The following is a 24,605-nucleotide window of genomic DNA, read 5'->3' on the forward strand; positions in this document are numbered from 1 at the left end:
TCATGGCTGCTGGATGGGGCTTGGGTACCTGTACAAAGGTCCCCTACAGATAAAGAAATGCCCTGGAGCAAAAGGGACGCAGCCTTGGACCACAGCAAGTGTAAGAACAGGGTGACCTCATGGCCCGCAGCTCCACATCAGCTCTCTGCCTACCAGGTCACGATCAGGATTTCCTCCCCTGGAGCCACTCTTAGCTTATTACCACATACACTGTGAAGTGTTCTGCTGCTTAAGAGAGTGATATGGGAACCCCCCCCCCCCATTCTAGCCTTATAGCTGCACCCCCAGCTTCTCTCTGGAGAAACATTCTGTATTAAAGTGACAGAAGCAGATGGGCCAGCATTTTGGATGTCGATGTGAACTCCTTCCCAACCGGGAGCCTTTCATGCTCTCCTCTCCCTCTGAGTTGAACCCGTCCTCTCTCTGTGAGCAGAACATTCATGTACAACATGTGGTTGTATCTGTTTGGCAAACACTCTGAAGTGTGTTTCACTTGTGACAGACAGATCTTGTCTCATCAGAACTGGCTCTGAGTTCTCGAGGGCAGAGACCAGAGGTTTCTCCATCCCATTCTCTCCATCTCTGTCCCCAAATAACTTCTGTGTAACCCAGTCCGTATGACGGACTGCCTGGGGCCCCAGTAGATAGAGGTAGTAGTAATTGTTCTGTTTAAAGCAAGAAGTGAGAGAACCTCTCTGGGGCTAGAACACCCTTCCCACTTACACCTAAACAGCATTCCCAAATGTGCTGGAGACAAACTGCTGAGAACAGTGAGTGCTCTTTCTAACTCCTGATTCCCAGCACTGCCCCCCCACCTGCCGGGGACCTGAAATCAAAACCTCTGGCATTGAGCCTCATGTGATTCACATGCAACCACTCCAACACTTGTCTGTCAACTGGGGCTTAAAACAGTAACTGTAGAGCATATTTATAATGAGAATGTCCAGCTATACCAGCAGGAAGTGTGTCGACATGTAGATTAGGTGGGAAATGCAACGGGATGTGGCGTGTGTGTCCTGGGAACAGGGGAGGGGGGTGGCGGGACCTCTCGCGTGCATACGCTGCCTCACAGTGGGGAGTGGCTCTCGGGCCTTCTGCACATCCTGTCTCTTCCTATAGCTCCCCTAAACTCAGGGCAGAGTGGCTGAGGTTCCTGACCATTCCATTGCCAGAACCCGTGTCAAACTATGACGTAGGAAGAGAAGAGATTGTTGGTTGCCAGAGGCAGCAGTTGTTGGTCGGTAGGCAGAATGGATGAAGGGGGTCCAAAGGCACAAATGTCCAGTTAAAAAATAAACTGGTCATGGGAATGCATCCTACAGCATGGTGACTCAAGTTAACAGTACTGTATTGCCTATCTGAAAGTTGCTAAGAGAGTTCGATCTTAAAAATCCTCTCAACACACACAAAAACTTATTTTGTAACTATGTATAATATATATGTGGTGACTGATATTAACTAGACTTACCGTGGTGCATTTCACAATATAACGTCCCCCCCATATCCATGGGAGGTACATTCCAAGACCCCCTGTGGATACCTGAAACCACAGAGTGCCAAACCCTGTATATGCCATGTTTCTTCCTGTGCTCAAGCACACTTTACGGCTTCTCTTTGGCCTGTCTGAATTGCCAGCATCATTACTCTTGTGCTTTGGGGCCATTATTGAGTAAAATCAGGCTTACTTGATCACAAACGCCATGATAGAATGACAGTCAATCTGATAACTGTGACAGCTACTAAGTGACTAATGGGCGGGGGGGGGGCGGAGAGGGATGTGTACAGTGCTGGACTAAGGGCTGATTCACGTCGGGGGGGGGCAGAGTGGGGCTGTGCAAGATTTCATCACTCTCCTCAGAACAGTGTATAATTTAAAACGTCTAAATTATTTATTCCTGGAATTTTCCATTTAACATTTTCAGGCAACCTAAGCAAAGAAGCCACGGGTAAGGGAGAGTACTCTGTTTGCAAATATCAAATCATTTTGTTGTGCACCTGAAACTAATATAACGTTATATGTCAATTATATCCCAATATTAAAAATAGGAAGAAAGAAAGGTAAAAACTATTATGCTTCAGTTTGCCCTAGGAAGCAGGGTTGCTATGGCTTTGAGACCCTTGGGGTAGGATTTCCAGAGGAGCACTGTGAACACACAGCTCCCTTCTGGAAGAACTCCCACTCAAACCAGAGGCCGCAGGCTTCAGGGCACGAGGCAGCCTTTGTTTAAGGGAGGGACGGAGGCCAGGTACACTGACACCACACCCTCCTCATGAAAAACACCTGGCTGAGCAGACACTGCACTCTGAACCAGTCACACAGGTTGTTTGTCTTCCATTCAACAGGGGCAGCTGGGGTCCACCGGCGGCTGGCCTGCCACCGCACTTTTGTTCCTTTCAGCAGGATTAAAAGAGCAGAGCTGGTGCCAGTGCCCTGGCATCATGAGGGTACCCAGCTTGTTGAACAGAAGGCTGCCTGTCCCTCACGTGTACTTGGTTGGAGAGGATTCATGGGCACATGAGACAAAGGGATCGATAAAGTGACAAAGGGCACTCATAGGGCTCAAAGGAAAAGGGCTGGGTTTGGGGCCAGGTATACCTGAGCAGATAGCAGGAAATTATAGTGTGGGGGCCTCATTATCAACATGATGAGATTAGAGATTCATAGGGACCAGGTGGCAGCCTCTGGGCAGTGTGACAAGAAATACCATTTAAACAGAACGGCCGGCAACCCGGCAGATCCTCAAACACATGGCCCCACAAGGTCAATCTGATTTCTGGTGGCCCCCACAGCTGCGGCCTGAGGTCCCAGAGTCCTTTAGCTCGTGGTAAACTAGAGAGGTGAACGGTATGTTTGCAATCAACGAAGGTTTTTATCCTAATTGGTTAAAACTTACACACCAAAAAAGAAAGAACTTTAGAGAAAAGCAAGCAGCTGCAGGACAAAGGGTTTAACGTCTTGAACCTCGTAGTGGAATGGAGGAAAACAAAGCTCCCTCTCAACACAACCACCCACACACATGTCCATATCCAGAATTCGGGACTCACAGCCCCCAAAGGACAAGCCACTCCCCAGCATCCTCAGACACCCCCCCCCCTGCACAGTCATCCTAGGGACCTCCTTTTCCTCCCAGTGCCCCCTGTGGCTCTGAGTCACACTGTCCAAAGTGTGTCTCTGCTGTCGCATCAGACCCAGCTCACTGCAGACCAGGGCTTCTGACCTGGCCAACTTCTGTGACCCAAACTCTCTCACTTGCTAATCCCAGCTTTACTTCAGTAACCTCCCCTCTGCTTTCCTGGACTTAATTTGCCACCATCTGTTCAGGTATACTTGTATCTCTGTCAGTCTCCTGCTCCAAGTCTGTCCCTGGTTGGAGTCCTGTGGAATTTTCCTTCTTTTTGACTATAGAAAGTGACCTGAGCCTGGCTTGAACTGGAACTGTCGTCTCTTGAACTTTTCCTTCAAGTAGCTTGGGGCCAGGACCTGGATATCCTACGAGTAGAGCAGAACTTTGAGCTTGCGATGGAGGAAAGACCTACATAGTAACAGTACCAATAGCTTGGGGGTGCTTTGCAAATGTTCTACCCAACTTCCTCTCTGCTCCAGACAGGGTCACAACTAAATTTATATCTGTGCCAACTGTTCTTGTCCTGGGAGGTAAAAGCGAACAAAACAATACCCTGCTTTGTATTGATGGCAGTGACCTATTGTTGATAGAGTGTTTATGAAGCAGATTTCATGCACTAAAACTGTGTGGCATGGGCTTCTATGCACCATTCCCAACAGTGAGAGTGGGAGGGAGGCCAGGGAGGGGAAATATGGCCACGTGACCTAACCTGGGAAGAGACAGAGTCATCAGGGGACCATGGCCTTGCCTTGCTTCTCCCTGAACCAGCCACAGGGACATCTGGATGGGTGTAAAGTTGGGCTCTAGTCCCAGAAGGCAATAGGCCCTGGAAGTATGATAAGAGGGTGAACTGGACATGTGCTGGGCCAGGAGGAGCCAAAAGTGAGAATTCTAGATGATAATGGTCAGGGTCTGGGACAGCTGGGGGCCTCAGCTGTAGTTCTGGCTGACACCCAGCTTTGTTCCTCCATTCTTGGGAAGAGGCACTTTTTTTTTTTTTTTTTTTTTTTTTTTTTTTTTTTTACAGAAACAGAGAGAGTCAGAGAGAGGGATAGATAGGGACAGACAGACAGGAATGCAGAGAGATGAGAAGCATCAATCATCAGTTTTTCATTGCGACACCTTAGTTGTTCATTGATTGCTTTCTCATATGTGCCTTGACCACGGGCCTTCAGCAGACCGAGTGACCCCTTGCTCGAGCCAGCGACCTTGGGTCCAAGCTGCTGAGCTTTGCTCAAACCAGATGAGCCCGTGCTCAAGCTGGCGACCTCAGGGTCCCAAACCTGGGTCCTCCGCATCCTAGTCCGACACTCTATCCACTGCGCCACTGCCTGGTAAGGCGGGGAGAGGCACATTTTATGTGTTTCACTTTAAAGTCAAACCCTGCCTTGAATAAACAATACAAAGGTCTTCTTTCCCTGTTTGCATTAGAGGCCGTGGTCACACTGAGCACAGAACCTTTATGGGAGATATGACTTGATCAAGCTGGCAAGGCGGTCTGGCCTAGATCTTGGGATTGCCTTAGGAGGGCGCTCTGAAACCGTGCACTGAAACCAGGTGCTAGTTACTCAGCATCACCTAGACAGCCCCTATACCAGATGTGCCAGGGTTAGGGAGGGGCTACATTCACGTCATCCTCACCTGGGCTTCTTAATCCACAGCAAATGATACCAGTCGCCCTCCCAGAGAATGACCACCCTTCATGGGGACAGGCTCTGGAGTCAGAGCTGCCTTCTCCACCAACCTTGGCCTGGGAACTGGGCAGATATTCTTTAATAATGTCTCTTTGTGAGCTCTGAGCCTCCGTGGGCTCTGAGAAGAGTAGAGGCTGGGAGGTGAAGGGAGGGTGGGCGGTGCAGGGACGGAGCTGGTGATCTCAGCCCCATATGGGCAGGGCAGCATAGACATCAGAGCCCAGAGGATCTGCAGAAAAGGTGGTCATGACTCACCAGTATGTCTGTGCTGAGTCAGCCCAATTTCACATTTCAGGGCTGGGGAAAGGAGCTGCAAGGGAAAAGCAGTAAGAAAAATAAAGGGATCTTCAGGTTTAGGACCGAAGGGATTTGGGTGCATTTAAAAACCAATTGTATAAAAAATAGAGGTACAATTAGTAAATTGGAATCACAAATCATAACCAGGTTTATTCTAACTGAATCTCTTCTTCCTCCCTTTGTGTCAGACTGGACTGACGAAGAATAGACAAACGAGGTATTGGTTTCCACAACAGTTAGAGCTCCGGCAAAGCAGGAGAAAGAGCTGACTCTATTAGGCAGCTGGCAGGCCCGCTGTTGTGGGTGATTTACCCAAAGAGGACAGAGATTTTGGCCATGTGCACACCTCTCTGTTCTCCATGAGGTTGGAATCTTGAGTTCCCTATTCTTTCCTATTCTGGAACTCATCATTCATGTACTATGGATACTCGGTAATCAATTGACTTCCAGTCTAGAACACAGTTCCTACTCATTTTTTTTTAAGTGAGAGGAGGAGAGATAGTGAGACAGACACCCACATGTGCCCCAACAGGGATCCACCTGGCAATCCCTGTCTAGGGATGATGCTTGAATCAACTGAGCTATTTTTAGTGCCTGAGGCTGATGCTTAGACCAATAAGCTATCCTCAGCACCCAAGGCTGATGCTTGAGCCAGTTGAACTACTGTTGCGAGAGGGGAAGAGGGAGAGAACCAGGAGAGGAAGAGGAAGTGAAGCAGATGGTCATTTCTCATGTGTGCCTTGACTGGGGATTAAACCCAGGATATCTACACATGGGGCCAGTGTTCTATCCACTGAGCAAACTGGCCAGGGGCTTCATATCTCTTTCTTTCCCTTTCCATCTGTCTCTCTCTTGCAAAAAAAAAAAAAAAAAAAAAAGAAAGAAAGAAAAAGAAAAAAGGGAAAAACCACAAATTTTAATATTTTATCTCTTAGTAAATTACCCACTATACACTGTTCAGCTGCTATGAACATGGTGATATGCCTGGACACCGTTGGTGAGAACCTCTGGCCCAAATCAGCTGTCACAACTCTTAGACTAAAGGCTCTGGGTCCGGGAAGGGAAGCTTGAAACCACAGGATGAAATCTAGAAACACATGTGTGCACCAAGCAGTCTAACACTCTACATAAATAGCTTGTCTTGAATTTAGCCTATCACCCTTCAAATATATACAGGTGTGTAGGAATTAATAACATTCACATTAATCTAAAAACTGCTGAATTCATGGTAGTGCTTTATCATGTGTTTTCTCAGTCAAGAACTATCAAAAGTAGAATCTTAACATGGTTAGGGGCTACTGTCTAAAGAAGAGAGCAGAGATGTAAGAATCAGAGTTTCTAATTACACACAAAGGTTCATCTTTTCAGGAAAAAAAATGGACAAAGGACAGCAGCAGGAAATTAGGCCAGTGCTTCTCAAAGTGTGGTCACTGGGCCACCAGCAAAGAACTCTCCAGGCTCTGGTCAAGGAGGGGTCCTTAACGAGAGCTCCTGGTAAGTTCAACTAAGTATGAGGATCACAATCCCTGGGTCAGAACACACTGTAAGAAACAGTGGTGAGACATCACAAAGTCTTCACTGAGAAATTTAAAAAAAAAGAAAGAGAAATACACCTGTCTGATGGCTGGACCGCACACAGATGACCCGTTTCAGGGGACCCCACTGCCCACCCCAGTCCATAGTGCAGGCATTTTCTTAAACGTGGGAGTGTATTTGAGACAAGGTTCGGAGGGACCATGGAATTCCCCTGCAAAGTTAGTCTTTTCGCTGTTTTTCAAAAGCCCCCAGAGGGTTTGGAGACTGGAAAACAGGAAGATGATGGCCTTTGCCAAAGTGCTTCCAATTAGATAATGAAATTATTCTGTTTAAAGAGTTTATAGAGATCTGAAAATAACACTAATCTTTCTCTTGCAGAGACTATGGGAGGTTCTCTGATAAAGATAGATTTAAAAAAATAATTTCTTGGCAACAGCTTCAAATTAGAACTAGATAAATTGTTGATTAAAAATAGAATGAATCTCTCCAAGATGCTATGACAACATCTAGCAGCAAAATTCTTTTCTATAGGAATGTTAAAAATAAGCAAGGACTAAACCCCCAAACTCATGGACTTCTGAGCATTATTTAAGGGGCTCTAGAAATTCCAAATAGTGATTGTAAATTGCTATCACCAGACACCAGGAGAAAGAGAATCAGCAATGATCTAACAGTAAGAATCAATATGAGCCCTGGCCAGTTGGTTCAGCACTAGAGCGTTGGCCCTGTGTGTGAAAGTCCTGGGTTCGATGCTTCTCTACCCCTCCCCCTCCTACCTTCCCTCCTACCCTCCCCCACCATGGCTTGAATGGTTTGAGCAATTTGGCCCCTGGCACAAAGGGTGGCTCCACTGCCTTGCCTCAGGTGCTAAAATAGCTCATTGCTAAGCAATGGAGCAGTGGCCTCAGATGGGCAGAGCATCACCCTGTACCCTGAGGGCTTGCCAGGTAGATCCCAGTCAGGGTGCATGTGGGAATCTTTCTGCCTCCCTGACTCTCCTCTCACTTAAAAAAAAAGAATCAATATGCTAAATATCCCTTAACTCCTATCTCAGGGACATAGATAAGAAAATTTAGCATCAACTCTGCAGTTCATGGTCATGATCTACACAGAACCTAAGTCAGAACCTGAAGCCACGCAGACTTTTTTTTTTAAGTGAGAGTAGGGGATATACAGAGACTCCCACATGCACCCCAACAGGGATCTACTCAGTGACCCCGTCTAGGGCCAATGCTCTGCCCATCTGTGGCCACGCTGGCAACCAAGCTATTTTTAGCACCTGAGGTGGAGGCTCCACAGAGCCATCCTCAGGACCCAGGGCTGATGTGCTCAAATCAATTGAGCTATTGCTTTGGGAGGGGGGGAGAGAGAGAGAGAGAGAGAGAGAGAGAGAGAGAGAGAGAAAGGAAGGGGGAGAAGCAAATGGTTGCCCCTCCTGTGTGCCCTGACCGTTAATTGGACCCAGGACTTCCACATGCTAGGCCCATGCTCTATCACTGAACCAACCAGCCGGGGCCCAGACTAGTCTTTTAATCCTAGTTTTGCCCTTGAGCAATCTATGTGACTTTGGGCCACACAATGACATAAATCTCTAAACCACAGTTTTCTTTTATGCAAAATGGGAATAACGATCATGGTAGTCTTTCTTCAACCTTTCTTACAGGTAATTGTGAGGATTAATGGAGCAAGTCCATGTGGGTTTTCAGTCACATTGGCACAGACAGCATTGATACATGCCAACAATGATTGTTATTATATTACTACTACTTTTATTTATTTATTTTTATTTTTTTTAAATATTTCTTTTTACTTATTCATTTTTTAGAGAGAGGAGACAGAGGGGGGGAGAGAGAGAGAGAAAGGGTGGGGGAGGAGCAGAAAGCATCCACTCCCACATGTGCCTTGACTAGGCAAGCCTGGGGTTTCGAACCGATGACCTCAGCGTTCCAGGTCGACGCTTTTTACCCCCTGAGCCACCGCAGGTCAGGCCCTACTTTTATTTTAAACCAAGAATTTTCTGTAATGCCAAGATATTCAGGACATTCATAAAGAGCTCTTTTTTGGGGTGGGGGGGTTGTTGTTCAGGGATATTAAACTTTGTAGGAATATGGTCTGAAAATATGCAGAGTTAGAATAACAATCAGAGACAGCGAGGCACCTTAGGGTGAAAGCCCTGAGCAGATGAGAGTCCAGGGCCTCTCTGACCTTGTACTGAAAACAGCAAAACAGCAGGATAAGATTCAGTAACAGAAATGTTTAGGCTCTCAGAACAGAGATTAGGAGTATGTTCCTGGTCCTTTACTTCAACCCCTGAAAACTTCTTCTACCTGCATCCTTGGATTATTTGTACTGGCTAATAAATATCTGAATAAAGCTGGGGACGGGGCCCCGGTCCTTCGGTCTGCTGGCTGGGGCTGTGGCCTCCCCTCAGCCCCTCAGAGCATTCCATTTGGTCTCCGAGTAGTTCAGTGTCACCACAGCAAGTGTGAGGATTGAGAACCAAATGAAAGGCTTGCTACTTAGAGTCATGCATCGTTGCAGTGACAAGTGGTTCCCCCATGTGAGGAACCAAATGAAAAGACCTCCCAAAGCCTGGCAAAGGAAAAGGACATCTGCTCATCCCGTTTGGGAAGGGACACAGCAGCAGGGGAATAGCCCTTGAATGCTTGGCTTTGAGGTCCCTGTTAGGGATCAGGCCAGGGGATTCCCTTTCCCTTCATCTCTCCTTCATTGTGGGGAATTCCCTTTCCTCTGTGCAGTGAGTGGAGTCTCAAGTTACAGCTACAGGGACTCCTCCAAGCTGCAGGGTGTCAGATCCGAACTTAACCGCCCTCTTGCTCACAATCCCATGGTATCTGAAGGAGGGAAGTTCAGACTTAGAAGACTGGGAACGCCCTTTTACCAAGGGGATGGTTGAAGCAATGAGGACGGGATATGAAATGATCCCTCGGGATTGAAAAGGGTTTGTAAAAACTGTTCTCACCACCTAGCCCAAACCTCAGACCAGCCCCTCTCCCTAGATATGTCACTGACCCTAACCAGCAGGAAGTAGCTACAGAAGAACAGACCTTCATCCCTTTTCCTTGAAAAACAAAAGGCTGGAATGTTAGGTTTGGGTCCAGGGTGACTTTAAATTCAAGGCAGGCTATAAAAATGGGAGGGGTCATGCCAGGACCTCAGTGTAAAGGGGGGAAAAAAAGGGACAATTTTAAAATCCAAGTGGCTCAATAGCCCATCCTCCCTTTTCTTCAGTCACCCAGGAAGGCTGCCAAGACAAATAAAAAAGTCTTGCTTTCTCTGCAATTAATAATACTGTAATTTTTTAAAACCAGTTGGTCTAGAAAAGCATTTGATGTTACTACTAGTTTAAATCTGATTAATGTCTTTTGAAGTTCTTAACAAAAAACATGTTTGTTTTCTCTAGGTTCATAAAAGGTTCCTGTTATCTGTTATATCTTCTAAAATATGAGTTTATTTACCAATGAAAGAAACTGTTTCTAAAGGTTATGAAATATGTTCATAAAAGTATCAATCTAAAATTGCTAATTACTGACTTAGGTATCACTGAAAGTTAAGGTTTTTAGAAGTTGAGAATTCTGATTAATTAGAAAGAAATTGTATTGTTTTAATGATTAAAGGAATATGGCATAGAGGTACTTTTGAAAAGAAAAGGAAGAAAAATTGTTCTGAAAGTTGGTTATTTCTGAAGGTTTGTGTAAGTTGCAGAAGGTTTGTTTAAGTTGCAGAAGGTTTGTGCAGGTTGTAGATGGTTTGTGCAGAGAAAAAAAGAGAAGTAACAGAGAAAGAAGAAAAAGGTTGAGAAAAAGAAATAAAAGACTTTAGAAATAGGATTGTTCTGAAAGGAAAATAAAAAGGAACATTATAACATTCACAAAGGCCTCAGGAGCTTGAGAAATTTACCCAAACTTACAGGTATTGAAGAAAGAGACAATAGCCTTCTTAAGCCCAAACTATACAAACAAAAAAGAGGGAGTCAGGATGAGAGACTCACCCCACAAGAACAATTGTATAAGGCTCTTTTTTACTCTTAATTTTTTAAACATTTCCTCATCTGAACTTATTGCAGCTGAGAGGCTTTTTATACCAGCCAAGCAACAGCCTAAGTCTCTCGTGTTATTCCAGGATATACAGTGTGTCCGTAAAGTCATGGTGCACTTTTGACCGGTCACAGGAAAGCAACAAAAGATGGTAGAAATGTGAAATCTGCACCAAATAAAAGGAAAACTCTCCCAGTTTCATACCTATTCAGTGCAGTTTGATGTGGGCTTACGCACAGATTTTTTAGGGCTCCTTAGGTAGCTATTCCATGTAGCCTCTACAGACTTGTCACTGACTGATGGCCTACCAGAATGGGGTTTCTCCACCAAACTGCCAGTTTCCTTCAACTGCTTATCCCACCGAGTAATGTTATTCCTTTGTGGTGGCGCTTCGTTATAAATGCGCCAATATTCACATTGCACTTTGGTCACGGATTCGAATTTAGCGAGCCACAGAACACACTGAACTTTCCTCTGTACCATCCACATCTCGACTGGCATGGCCGTGGGCTGCTCCGCTGTATATATGGTGTTATGTCTTCATCTACGCATGCGCACATGCTGCCACATCATCCTACAGAAACTGGGAGGGTTTTCCTTTTATTTGGTGCCAATTTCACATTTCTAACGTCTTTTGTTGATTTCCTGTGACCGGTCAAAAGTGCACCATGACTTTATAGACACACTGTATTAGCTGGCCTTGAGTGGCAGAATCCATTCAGATTACTAACCTGAGGGAGAGGGTATGTTGCAATTTTGTCATCAACAGGTCCTCTTTGGATACCAGTGAGGAACGTGAAGCCTTATCACGAGTTGGCATCAGTCCCTAGAAACCAACCCAATTCCAGAGATCCAGAAGCTGTTAGTGGATTTACCTCTGGAAATGAACCCGAAAAAGAGAAGGACACCTAACTCGCTCCCAAGCACTCAGGGAGTGCCTGGCATCACCTGGAACACTTTAAAACATCTAACCAGGTATGCTAAACAAGTTTTGCAAATTACAGACATGCCTATAACCCTTAAAAGCCTGTTTCTCTCTATGCTTGCCCTTCGCCTTCCACTGCAACCACCTAACCACATTACTGTTAATCCTTACTAAAACAAAAAAGAGGGAAATATGGGAATATGGTATGAAAATGTGCAGAGTTAGGATGGCAATTAGAGGCAGTGAGGCACCCTAGGGTGAAAGCCCTGAGCGGATGACAGTCCAGGGGCCTCTCTGACCCTGTGCTGGAAACAGTGCACGCTAGAAACAGCAAAACAGCAGGATAAGATTAGGTAACAGGATTGTTTAGGCTCTCAGAACAGAGATTAGGAGTCAGCATGTTCCTTGTCCTTTATTTTACCCCCTGAAAACTTCTTCTATCTGCTTCCTTGGATTATTTGTCCTGGCTAATAAATATCTGAGTAAGGCTGGGGACGGGGCTTCAGTGCTTTGGTCTGCTGACCAGTGCTGTTGCCTTTCCTCGGTTCCTTGGAGCATGTTATCTGGTCTCCAAGTCTCTGAGTAGTTCACTGTTGCCATGACAAAACTTATGGATTTAAATTCTGCATATACTTTGAATTCATTGTCTGATATTAAATCTTCCCCAGGGGAGCTCTCCTGTTCCCAATTTCCACAGCAGGGCGTGACACAAAGTATCACATGGTGGATAAGCAGAAGTAGAGGAGATGTGTGCATGCAGACCATAGGAGCTAACAATTATACTTAGATTAACAATAAATGTTCCAGTCCTTGACTGTCTCCTTTGCCTGGCACGGAAGTGAACACTTTAAACGCCTTTCTCCATTTGACCTTTGACAGCACCAGTGCAGCAAGCATGTGCAGAGGGGAGGCTGAGAACAGTAGGACCTCAGGATGCTTTCTTGGCACCCAGTGACTCACTGAGTCACGTTCAGAACACTGAGCAGGGTTTGTTTCATTCCAGATTCTTGAGTGGAAGATACTCACCCTACACATCCTTCTTCTAACACAACTAGATGATGGTCTCAATGCTCCAGCTATCGGTCAGGCTACAAAGCAGAGCTTCTCCAGGACAGGAAGCATGTAACTCTGGAGACAGAGCTTGAACCTCCTCCCTTCCAGGTGTTTATGATATGGGTTTACCATCACCCACAGTGAGAAATACCCTCAGATGTGTATCTCATAGATTTGTGTGTGTGTGTGTGTGTGTGTGTGTGTGTGTATTTTTCTGAAGCTGGAAATGGGGAGACACAGTCAGACAGACTCCCGCATGTGCCCGACCGGGATCCACCCGGCACGCCCACCAGGGGCGACGCTCTGCCCACCAGGGGGCGATGCTCTGCCCCTCCGGGGAGACGCTCTGCCGTGACCAGAGCCACTCTAGCACCTGGGGCAGAGGCCAAGGAGCCATCCCCAGCGCCCGGGCCATCTTTGCTCCAATGGAGCCTTGGCTGCGGGAGGGGAAGAGAGAGACAGAGAGGAAGGGGGGGGGTGGAGAAGCAAATGGGCGCTTCTCCTGTGTGCCCTGGCCAGGAATCGAACCCGATCCCCCGCACGCCAGGCCGACGCTCTACCGCTGAGCCAACCGGCCAGGGCCTATCTCATAGATTTTTATGAAACAAAGCATATGTTCATGTGAGGTCTTCATTTTCTCATGAAAAATGAGAACGGGGAGAAGCTATAACCTTTATACACCACTGATGGTAATATAAAATGGCCTTGTCTCTGAAAAATAGTTATTCAAGGACCTGGAAATTCTACTATGTTCAAAAAAAAATGAAAACATACATCCATACAAAAACGTGAACAATAATCATTCACAGCTGCATTATTTATAGTGGCCAAAAGGTAGATACAAACCGAATGTCTATCAACTGAGGAATGAGTAAGTGAAACGGGATATACAGCCATACAATGGAGTGTTATCCAGCCATAGAAAGGACCAAAGTCCAAAAGCTCGAGAACATTGGTACGTAAAGACACATGCAGCCCCATGTTCTTCACAACATTATCACAGTGGCCAAGACATGGAAACAACCAAAGTGTCCCTCGATAGAGGACTGGATAAAGAAGATGTGGTACATATACACTATGGAATACTACTCAGCCATAAGAAATGACATAGTGCCATTTACAACATAGATGAACCCTGAGAACATTATACTGAGTTAAGTAAATAAATCTGAAAAAGCTAAGAACTGTGTGAATTCACAATATAAAACTGAGACTCATGGATATAGATAAAAGTGAAATGGTTTCCAGAGGGAAGGAGGTGAGGAGGGGAGTAAAGAGAGCCAAATATATGGTGACAGAAAGCGGTTTGACTTTCTGTGATGGGCACACAGCGCAATAAATAGTTTAAATGCTATAGAGATGTACACCTGAAACCTATGCATTCCTGTGGGCCAAAGTCATCCCATTAAATTTTATTCCTAAATTTAAAATAATGTTTTTGTAAATGGGGAGTTATTTTAAAATGAGAAGTGAAAAAAGAAAACTTGAATAATGGCAAAAATAAATGCTATGCCATTTAAATGAATCAAAGCCCCCTCACAGTTAGTGAGCTGAGAACAGATCCATCTAGAAATAGGAGGTGCTCTCCCTCCCGGCCTTTTTGCCTCCCTGCCTCCTGGGAGAATTTTTCCAAGTCCCATGTCTAAAGGGAAATACCTGGTGATTTTAAATATCCTCAGGAGCCGAACACATCTCAGCACAGAGATGCCCAAGGGGGACATGACCTTGGTCTCCACCAGGATGGTCTCCAGGATGCCCCCGCACACGATGAAGCAGTCGAAACGGTTGAAGAGTGACACGAAGTAGGCCTGCAGGCCCAGGCTGTACATCTTCAGCAGCATCTCCGCCGTGAAGAGGGCCAAGAGGGCCTTGTTGGCCGTGTCTGGCGGGGTTGGGAGTGGGGTGCGATCAAACAGGTGGGAGAGGAGGGAGCACGGGGAGGAGGGGAAAGACAGAAGTGTTATCACAGCTGCAAAAGCAACAGACTCTCTTATCCCGGCTGGCCACCTCCCCCATCCACTGCCACTAAGACAGGACCATGAAGGCCAAGTCCACAGGCAAGGGGTACTAGTTATAATCACAACAAATGCTCACTGAGGACAGCAGTCCCCCCTTACCCACAGGGGACGCACTACAGGACCCCAGCAGATGCCTGCACCCGTGGACAGTACTGAACCCTGTGTGCGCGCTGTGGTCTCCCTACACATACATACTCTAACAGCACGAGATCTCACCATTCTACTCAGAACAGTGTGTAACTTTAAAACTTAGGAACTTTTCCCCCTGAGTTTTCCATTTGATACTTTCAGACCATGATTGACTGCAGGCAACAGAAACCTCGGAAAGGAAAACCGAGAGTGGGGTTGGGGCTGCTGCGTCTACCACAAAGGCTTTGCGTGCCTTGCTCTCTCCCTCCACACCACGGCTCCGAGAACAGCGTTAGTGTCACTGCACCCATTATTCAGACATAAGAAGTGAGGTTCAGGGAGGTGAGTAATCCACCCAAAGCAACAAGCCAAGAGGTGAAGGCAGGCCGTGCGAGTCTGGAATGCAACCCCTGTGTCCGCTGACTCCCTGGGAGCAGTGCGGAGGCGCTGGTCAGAGGTCCTCTCCTCGGGGTCCAGGGAAGGGCCACTACTGTCCTTTCCCTCCCTTTTTGTTCACCTCATCCTCACCTGTTCCAGCCAGCCCACCTGGGAGTACCTTCACATTCACCTGGAGGCAAGCATAAATCCCTGAAGTACTGAAAATCCATTCTGGGAAGTTGGCAGCTAAGGGTCTGAGATAGCCAAGCAAGGTGCACCATGGGTCCCTGTTATCTGGACCCAACAGTGACTGCTGGGGCAAGCAGGTAGCGTGGACCCAGCCAGGTGAGCCACACCTGTTTATAATGAGGTTGTGCATTCTACTGTGGGGCTTTCGAGCTGCCGGGTCCTTGGTGTCCAGGGCCATGGCAGCTGGCTGCCCTCCCACCCGCCTTCTGCCTGTGGCTATCCCCTCCCTGGGATTCGGGGCTGAGGCGGCTAGAGTAAACCCGGGTAGTGCCGGGGGCTGCCTCTCACCTTGCACTTCCGTGAGCCAGTGGGGCTGGTTGTAGTGCTCTGAGGCAATGGTGAGCGTGTTGAGGAACACCAGGAAGATCACGAGCCAGTAGAAGACATTGGACTTGACTGCGGCACGGCACTTTCTTCTGCAGAACCGATTCCACCGGCGCCAGTAGCGACTGGAAAGGGGTGAGCAAGGAGAGGATGAGAGGGAAAATTCAGATTTCCTGTAGTCTGAAAGGCACCGCTGTAGCTTCCTGTCACCTCTTCGCTGACTTGGCCTCCCTAGAGCAGAACAACCTGGTGTCAAGGAGATAAGCTTTCTAGTTAACTGGGCGCTGCCACTTGGCTTTGTGGCCTTGGGTATGTCCCTGCTCTTTCTTGAGCTTCAGTTCTCTCCTCTGTGAAATGGGAATAGGCCAACCTCACAGTGTTGTGAGAATTGATGGAATACCATATAATGTGTTTAGCATAAAGCTGAAGGTGGTCAAAAACGGGAAAGACTTTGTTTTATAATAATGGCATCATTAGAAATAGGACTGCAAGTATTAGGAGTATTAGTAGTGATGGTAGAATTAGAACTAGTAATGGTTACCGTTAACAAAACCTCACACGTGCTTGGTACTATATTAGGCACGTCTCATGCCTTCTCTCTAATACTTTAAACACTGTGAAGCAGGCATTATCCTGGTTTTGAGAAAGACCAAACTAAGGGCCATGGAGGTCAAGTGCCTTGACTATTATCACACAGTGGCACATTCTTATCTGTATAGTGCAGGGGTCCCCAAACTATGGCCCGCAGGCCGCATGCGGCCCCCTAAGGCCATTTATCCAGCCCCCGCCGCACTTCTGGAAGGGGCACCTCTTTCATTGGTGGTCAGTGAGAGGAGCATAGTTCCCATTGAAATACTGGTCAGTTTGTTGATTTAAATTTACTTGTTCTTTATTTTAAATATTGTATTTGTTCCCATTTTGTTTTTTTACTTTAAAATAAGATATGTGCAGTGTGCATAGGGATTTGTTCATAGGTTTTTTTTGTAGTCTGGCCCTCCAACGGTCTGAGGGACAGTGAACTGGCCCCCTGTGTAAGAAGTTTGGGGACCCCTGGTATAGTGTACGGGCTGAGTCTGGACCAAAGGGTCTTTGCTTTTTGGGGTTACAAAATCTTTCGAGTCTAGTGCATGTTTAGATCTTTTGTTCAGAAAAAGGTGAGTGCCTGCACATGTCCACACCTCTACATACAAGTTCATACAACCCAGGGCCCCTCAGAGCTCTGCCATGGTCCATACCGTGTTCCCGTGTCTCTTGGTTAGGGACTTTGGTCAATGATTCTCAAACCTGGGAGAGCTTAAAAAGATAATTGGGAACCTTCAGGTCTAAACCAAGTAAATCTGATTTTGGGGGGGCTGGGTGCCTTTTAAATATCAAGAAAATGCCACTGGTATTTTTTAAAGTTCCCCAGATGTTCCTGGTGTACAATGATGGCTGGTAACCACAAAGCTAAACAATCCCAAGAAAAGTCACATTTTATAATTCTGTGGTGGAGGGGTATAAAGCTTATCCCTAATTTCATCCTCACGCTGCAGAGAAGATATATCGCTGTATTTGGTTAATTCTGTTGACTAACATTGAACAGGTGCCTTCACTGTGCCAAGGAGAGAAGGAAAGGGATGCTGGGGTCGTGCCTGGGGCGGGGGTGGTGAGATGCAGAGAGCCACGCTAAGGCCTTCGAGAGGGAGAACGACATGGTGGGGTCTGATTTTAGAACACCAAACACCAACCAGGACAAACACTCTGTCAGCTTCCAGAGGACCAACAGCATGAAGGATGCTCTTAGAGCCAGCCGGGCTGAACCTGATGAAGGTGGCCGCTTTATTCCCGGAAATGAGGGCACTGAGTTGACACCAGTTTTGGAGACAAAATCAATAGGCCTTTGAGCCTGACTGGATGTGTGGGGTGCGAGAAAGGAACAGAGGGACCGCCCAATCTTCTAACCGGGCTTATTTGGAAGAGCAGTGGCGCGTCTTACCAATCAGGTACAGATGAGAAGCAGTGCTCTGGGCAGGGAGGGTGCTCTGGGGAGAAGGGTGGGGCGCTCAGCTCGGGAGACACATCTGAGGTGCTGGCAGGTCATGTGTAGAGGGAGACCCACCAGGCGGTTGAAGGCAGGGAGAAGTAATGACAATGTGGGCAATAAAGAAACAAAGCAGAATCTTGGAGCAACTGTCCAGGACCATCTGTATGCACATCGGTCTTCTAGGTTCCCAGGGCAATAGACTTCTGCTGTTTATTACTAACTGCACCCATCCAGAATTGCTTTTTGGGATAGCTTGATTTCACCTCTATTCCTACCTACTGTCCATGGAAAATCCTGTTACCAAACCTTAGTTAAAATCTATAGTGAGATCAGAGATGTGAGGACTACATCTACGAAGGGTGTGGTTTCCTCAAAACTGCAGGTACAACTTTGTTTGGGCCTGACCAGGCAGTGGCGCAGTGGATAGTCAGACTGGGATGTGGAGGACCCAGGTTCAAGACCCTGAGGTCACCAGCTTGAGCGTGGGATCATCTGATTTGAGCAAAGCTCAGCAGCTTGGACCCAAGGTCGCTGGCTCAAGCAAGGGCTTACTTGGTCTGCTGTAGCCCCATGGTCAAGGCACATATGAGAAAGCAATCAATGAACAACTAAGGTGTAGCAACAAAAAACTGATGATTGATGCTTCTCATCTCTCTCCATTCCTGTCTGTCTGTCCCTGTCTATCCCTCTCTCTGACTGTCTCTGTAAAAAAAAACCACACACACACAAAAACCTTTGTTTGGGGCAGGGGTCCCCAAACTACGGCCTGCGGGCTGCATGCGGCCCCCTGAGACCATTTATCTGGTCCCCGCTGCACTTCCGGAAGGGGCACCTCTTTCATTGGTGGTCAGTGAGACATACAGTACAGCGTCGCTCGCGTACAGTACTACTTCCAGTGACGCAGGAGGCACGCATCACGGCTCCGGAAGCGCATCATATCACTTGTTACGGCTAGCAGTGACAAATATGGAACTGGACATTGACCATCTCATTAGCCAAAAGCAGGCCCATAGTTCCCATTAAAATACTGGTCAGTTTGTTGATTTAAATTTACTTGCTCTTTATTTTAAATATTGTGCCTGACCAGGCGGTGGCGCAGTGGATAGAGCATTGGACTGGGATGCTGAGGACCCAGGTTCGAGACCCCAAGGTCACCAGCTAGAGCATGGGCTCATCTGGTTTTAGCAAAGCTGACCAGCTTGGACCCAAGGTCACTGGCTCAAGCAAGAGGTTACTCAGTCTGCTGAAGGCCCGCGGTCAAGGCACATATGAGAAAGCAATCAATGAACAACTAAGGTGTCTCAATGCGCAACGAAAAACTAATGATTGATGCTTCTCATCTCTCTCCATTCCTGTCTGTCTGTTCCTGTCTATCCCTCTCTCTGACTCTCTCTGTCTCTGCAAAAAAAAAAAAAAAAAAAAAAAAATTGTATTTGTTCCCGTTTTGTTTTTTTACTTTAAAATAAGATAAGTGCACTATGCATAGGAATTTGTTCATAGTTTTTTTTATAGTCCGGCCCTCCAACGGTCTGAGGGATAGTGAACTGGCCCCCTGTGTAAAAAGTTTGGGGACCCCTGGTTTGGGGCTTGCAGAACAGGGACAGAAGAAAGGGTTAATTGAGTAGTGTTCTGATCTGACTCCTATATCACTGTGGGGGTTGGAATGCTCTCTTTAGTGAGAACCAAATCTCTGTAGGAGACACTTAACCTGCTACCTGGGGGGAAGTCACTACACAGAAAAGAAGTGCCTCAGAAATTCATTGTTTCCTTGGGGAAACGTCCATCCTTGGGGAGGCTTCCATCCTCCACATTTACTACCTTGGGTGAGAGCGAGGATTCCAGGAGGCAAAGGGACAGGAAGTAAAAGAAAGGGACAAGAGTCCCAGGTGGTTGGGACTTAGTGAACGGTGGCTTTTGGAGGTGGCCAGACCTTGGGACTGAGGAGTCCTACCTACCTCACTGGGGCAGGACTTGCTGCTTCTCTGTCTTTGCAGTTATTAATATTATAGAGAAATTTGGTAACACATTCTTTTTTCCTGAAAAATGAACTTTCAAGACAAAGTCACATCTGACCTTATATTGTAGTTAAAAAAAAAAGTTTTAAATAGAAATTCCCAATACTTGTTATTTGGAGTCCAAAGGAACCAAGTTTGCTTTCTTTTACAGTATGTAGGAGCTGAATTGGAGTCAGTTTAATGCTGAGAACTTAGATGAAGCCCCTCTTTCCCCAAGTCTGGGGGTTGTGGCTGCAGGGCGTGATTTGATCAGGCCTGTCCCAGAGGTCTGAGACTGTTCTGCTCGAACCCCTGACGGAGGCTGGCATAGACAGGGTGGTGTCGCCTACGTCGTGCTGTGTCTGTGCATGGGCACTCGGGAGAGGACACGGATCCAAACCGGGGTGGGGGTGGGGGTAATTACTACCCTGGGAGAGTATTTAAAGATAATTATACACCTCCCACTCTTCAAAATACAGCTTTGCTTGGCAAGTGGTTTCCTGGCAACGCTTCCTACTGTATAATAAATGTAGTGGTTTATTAGAATGTGTAAATTTATTTGTGTTTACATATGCATAGAGAATATCAAAATTAAATGATAAAACAGGGAGGAGAAATGTGCTTGCTGTTTACATTCCCTTTATACTAACTGGAAAAGTCATTGACTCTAGAAATAGAACTTTCAATGTGCAGACATAGGAAAGAAGGATGGATAGGAATGTGTCCAATCCACTTTTTCTATAGCATTGCATTGCTCTAAGAATTCTCAGCTCACTCACCCTAGATCCTCTTTACCTCTTCCCAATGCCGGGCCCTGTTCTTGCCTTTCCATCTACATGGACTGTCCCCCCAGTTCTCAGGACCTTCTCTTTCTGTGTCCTGTCCATCCCAGCTTCTCCATTGTGCCCTTTTCTAGTATTCCCAGACTCAGAAATCCCATCATGCTCATTTTCGGCATTATTCATTTTGGTTATACATTCAAGAAATGCTTACTGAACACCATGGGCTAGTTGCTAGATATTCACGAGTTAATGTGATAGACACAGCCTTGTCTGCATAAAACTTATATGGGTGATACAGACCACTGAGGAAGCCATCAAAGAGCACGCTCAGAGCCAAGGTGGGCTGAGCAGAGCACTCCGAAGGGCGTCGTAGCCTGTCATGGAGGAGCCAGGAAAGGCTCCTGAAGGACATGGCTTATTCAATCTCGGCTGACACGATCAAGCATTAGAAAGTGCAAGGACATGTTTTTCTTGCATCTGTAGCTGAAACCTTAACAGCACACAGAAATAGCCACAGATCTACTTTGATAACTTCAACAGCATTTTCAATCCACTGCCAGCCTTTGATATTTCCTAAAGACACCGTCAGCGAGCCCAACGATCTAGACTCAAAAGACCACCATATATATCTGCTCAGACCCTTTAAGGCCACACTGTCTGGTACAGTAGCCACTAGTCACATGCGGCCAGTCCAAATGAGACATGCAGCAAGTATAAAATATACACTGGATGTCAAAGGTTCAGCATAAAAAGTAAATGTAAAATATCTCAATTTTTGCTTTACTTATAAGATGTAACAGCAATGTTTTAGAAACAGTGGGTTAAATTAATTTTAAGATTAATTTCCCTTTTACTTTTCAACCTGGCTACTAGAAAAATGTAACAAGTGCTTGTGTGGCTCGTGTTAAATTTCTACGCAACAGGACTGCTGCAGAGCTATCCACCCCAAGTCCAGGGTACGACAGCTAAGTGTTCCTGGGCAGGACCTTCTCACTAGGATGGTACAGTAGTTAGCTGCATGGGTCCTGCGTGTGGGTTCTGACTTGGCTATATAGGAGCCACATGGCCCTGGGCCTCTCTCAGCCTCAGGATCCTCATCTGAAAATGCCTTTAATTGATTGTGCCAGCCTACTAGTAATAAGTCTTTTGGGAATATAATGTCTTCTCTCTGCATTTCCCTTGTATCTTGAAAAGTAGCCGCAGAGGGAGAAACCCTTCCTGGAGGTCTGAAAAGCTGGTACACAAGAAGTAAAGTATAGAGCAGGTCGAGCCAGGCCTCAGAGCTGAGTAGAGAGTCAAACGTTTAGGGGACCACTGTTCCTTTCCTCTTTGTCAAAGGCACAGGTTACATCATAGATTACTGGATGAAGAAACACATTCCCAGAATCCCGAGTAACCTCTCACTAGTCAGAGTCCATTACAATATGGACTCTTTCTTCCATCCTCCAGGTCATGTTGGTTCATTCATTTACCCTCTAATGTGTTCATTTATGATTCACTCATTTGCATGCAATGAGAACAATATTTTGGAAATATTTTCAAGTGTATTTTTAACCCTTTTACTTTTTATTTTATTTTATTTTATTTTTTTATTTTTCTGAAGCTGGAAACAGGGAGAGACAGTCAGACAGACTCCTGCATGCGCCCGACCGGGATCCACCTGGCACGCCCACCAGGGGTGAGGTTCTGCCCACCAGGGGGCGATGCTCTGCCCCTCCGGGGCGTCGCTCTGTTGCGACCAGAGCCACTCTAGAGCCTGGGGCAGAGGCCAAGGAGCCATCCCCAGCGCCTGGGCCATCTCTGCTCCAATGGAGCCTCGGCTGCGGGAGGGGAAGAGAGAGACAGAGAGGAAGGAGAGGGGGAGGGGTGGAGAAGCAGATGAGCGCTTCTCCTGTGTGCCCTGGCCGGGAATCAAACCTGGGACTTCTGCACACCAGGCTGACGCTCTACCACTGAGCCAACCGGCCAGGGCCTTTAACCCTTTACTCTTATTGTGTGCACGGGGGCTTTGAGATGATCGAGAGCACAGAATGCCTTCTCAGCTTTGCTCTCACATTAGATACCTTGTTTGAATCTGTGTCAAGCCTGTTGTCTCTCTGAGGCAAGACCATTCATTCACTCATTCATTCAGCAAAGAAAGGGTGGGGCCAACGTAGGTTTACAGTTGTATGTGAAACAGAGTTTGTTCTTGTATTATTATCAATTAGTGTGTTATTTTCTATAGGAACAACTGTAAACTTATGTTTGCCCCACCCTGCATTGATTCAGTCCTTGTTCTGCACCAGCCATACCTGCAGATACTGCAAATAAAGCAGCAAACTCCTAGCATTACTGTTGTGAGAGAAAAGACTTCTACGTTTCTAGAGCTCCCTTTCATATGATAAGCCTGGTATGCTTGGCTCTAGATTTTTTTTTTCTATGTAAACAAGCTGGTGAAGAAGGGGAGAAAAGCCTGCATTTTCCAGTTACAGTGGGAATGCGGGAAGAAGTATCAGACGTGGAGGAGGAAGTCAGACACCAAAGTCCTGGGAGTCCAGCTTCCATTGCTTCGAGATGTTTACTTTAGAAACACACAGGTGGTGCTGGGGCGGCCCAGGGAGAGCCTCTCCCGTGCAGTACAGGTGTCTGCAGGCCGCTGGGAGCGTGTCAGCCTGTGGCTGAGAGCTCCGTCCAGGCTGGTCAGAGATAGTGGTGGGAGGCTGGGAGGCAGCGAAGTCTGCCTCGTGCTCCCGGCTCCCCCAGCTCACTCGCAGGGTATGAGGGACCTGGCAGTGTCCGTGTACTCGCAGGACACGTGGGGGTCCTAATGTCAGTGGGCCAACAGAGCTCGCGGGTCAGAAAACAGATGGAGATTTCAAGATCACACGCAGATATGGGGGACCCGTGGGTTTCGGCAGTGGGTGCCACCCCACAGGAACCCGCTGCAGCTCGGCAGGAACCGGCTCGGAGAGCAGCTCAGACGAGCGGCCACAGAGCAGGGATAAGCAAGGCTCGGGTGTTCCAGGACCAGTCTTCCCCAAGCCTCGTTTACGCCCCAGGATTTTAAAATTCCCTGTTCCCATGCATCTAGATTCCAGGCTAGAGAGGAGCCAAGAAGGAGGAAATATGAGAGACCGAATATTTTTACCTTAAGGGACTATTTAAAATACAGCATTGGGCTACATTTCCCCAGCTGGATGAAAATTCAATGTTACTTATGCTTCTGCTATATAGTAGGTGAGGCCAGGGATGCAAGAATAGGTCAATTTCAAAGCATAAGCCACTGATGTATTTTGTCATGTGTTTGTGGGAGTAAATCCACATCCCCAGTACACATACCCATCCATTCATCCGTTCAACACACATGTACAAACAGCCTGCCCTGAACAGGCACTTAGCTAGACTCTGGAAGTAACACCTCTGGGGCAGGCACGGCCTTTATTGAGGAAACGGGCTTGGGAGCCAGGAGCTGGTGCACAGTGCAGGGAGTGCTGTGAGAGAGGTCTGAGCAAAACACCATGGTAAAGGAGGGAGGTGAGTAACTTCCCCCGGGGCATTCGCTGACAATGTCACAGATGTGGTAACATTTGAGGTTCTTAACAAAAGTTTGAGTTTGAGCCCACCCAAATGAAGACATGGGGACAAAGTGATTCAGGTAAATGAAAGGCTGCAGGCAAAGGCCCAGATGACTGAAGGGACAGGGAACATTCCAGTAAATGGAAGTTCCATGTGGTTGGAACGAAGGGTATGTGCAGGGGAGTGTGGAGGGTGAGACTGGAAAGGCAGAGGGGGCTGAGGACCACGGTCCCTGAGGAAGCTTCTGAAGGCCATCTGGGAACTTTCCATAAACCTTAAAAGTTCCTACCTCGCCCTGACCAGGCAGTGGCGCAGTGGGTAGACTGTCGGACTAGGATGCGGAGGACCCAGGTTTGAGACCCCGAGGTCGCCAGCTTGAGCGAGGGCTCATCTGGTTTGAGCAAAGCTCACCAGCTTGGACCCAAGGTCACTGGCTCCAGCAAGGGGTTACTCAGTCTGCTGAAG

General features: G+C 47.0%; 1 protein-coding gene across 12 annotated transcripts in view; it reads right to left on the reverse strand.

Moving 5' to 3' along the window:
- CACNA1C (calcium voltage-gated channel subunit alpha1 C) overlaps positions 1-24,605 on the reverse strand; it is a 786,403-nt gene that overhangs the window by 144,401 nt on the left and 617,397 nt on the right. For all 12 annotated transcript variants that reach the window (XM_066258219.1, XM_066258227.1, XM_066258220.1 and 9 more), the window contains 2 exons: positions 15,751-15,911; positions 14,345-14,570 (listed from right to left, as the gene is read on the reverse strand). In XM_066258219.1, the coding sequence (XP_066114316.1) occupies positions 14,345-14,570; positions 15,751-15,911 (387 nt within the window). The remainder of the gene's footprint in view (positions 1-14,344; positions 14,571-15,750; positions 15,912-24,605) is intronic.

The sequence above is a fragment of the Saccopteryx bilineata genome, chromosome 2 (assembly GCF_036850765.1).
Source record: "Saccopteryx bilineata isolate mSacBil1 chromosome 2, mSacBil1_pri_phased_curated, whole genome shotgun sequence".
Taxonomy (NCBI): Eukaryota; Metazoa; Chordata; class Mammalia; order Chiroptera; family Emballonuridae; genus Saccopteryx; species Saccopteryx bilineata.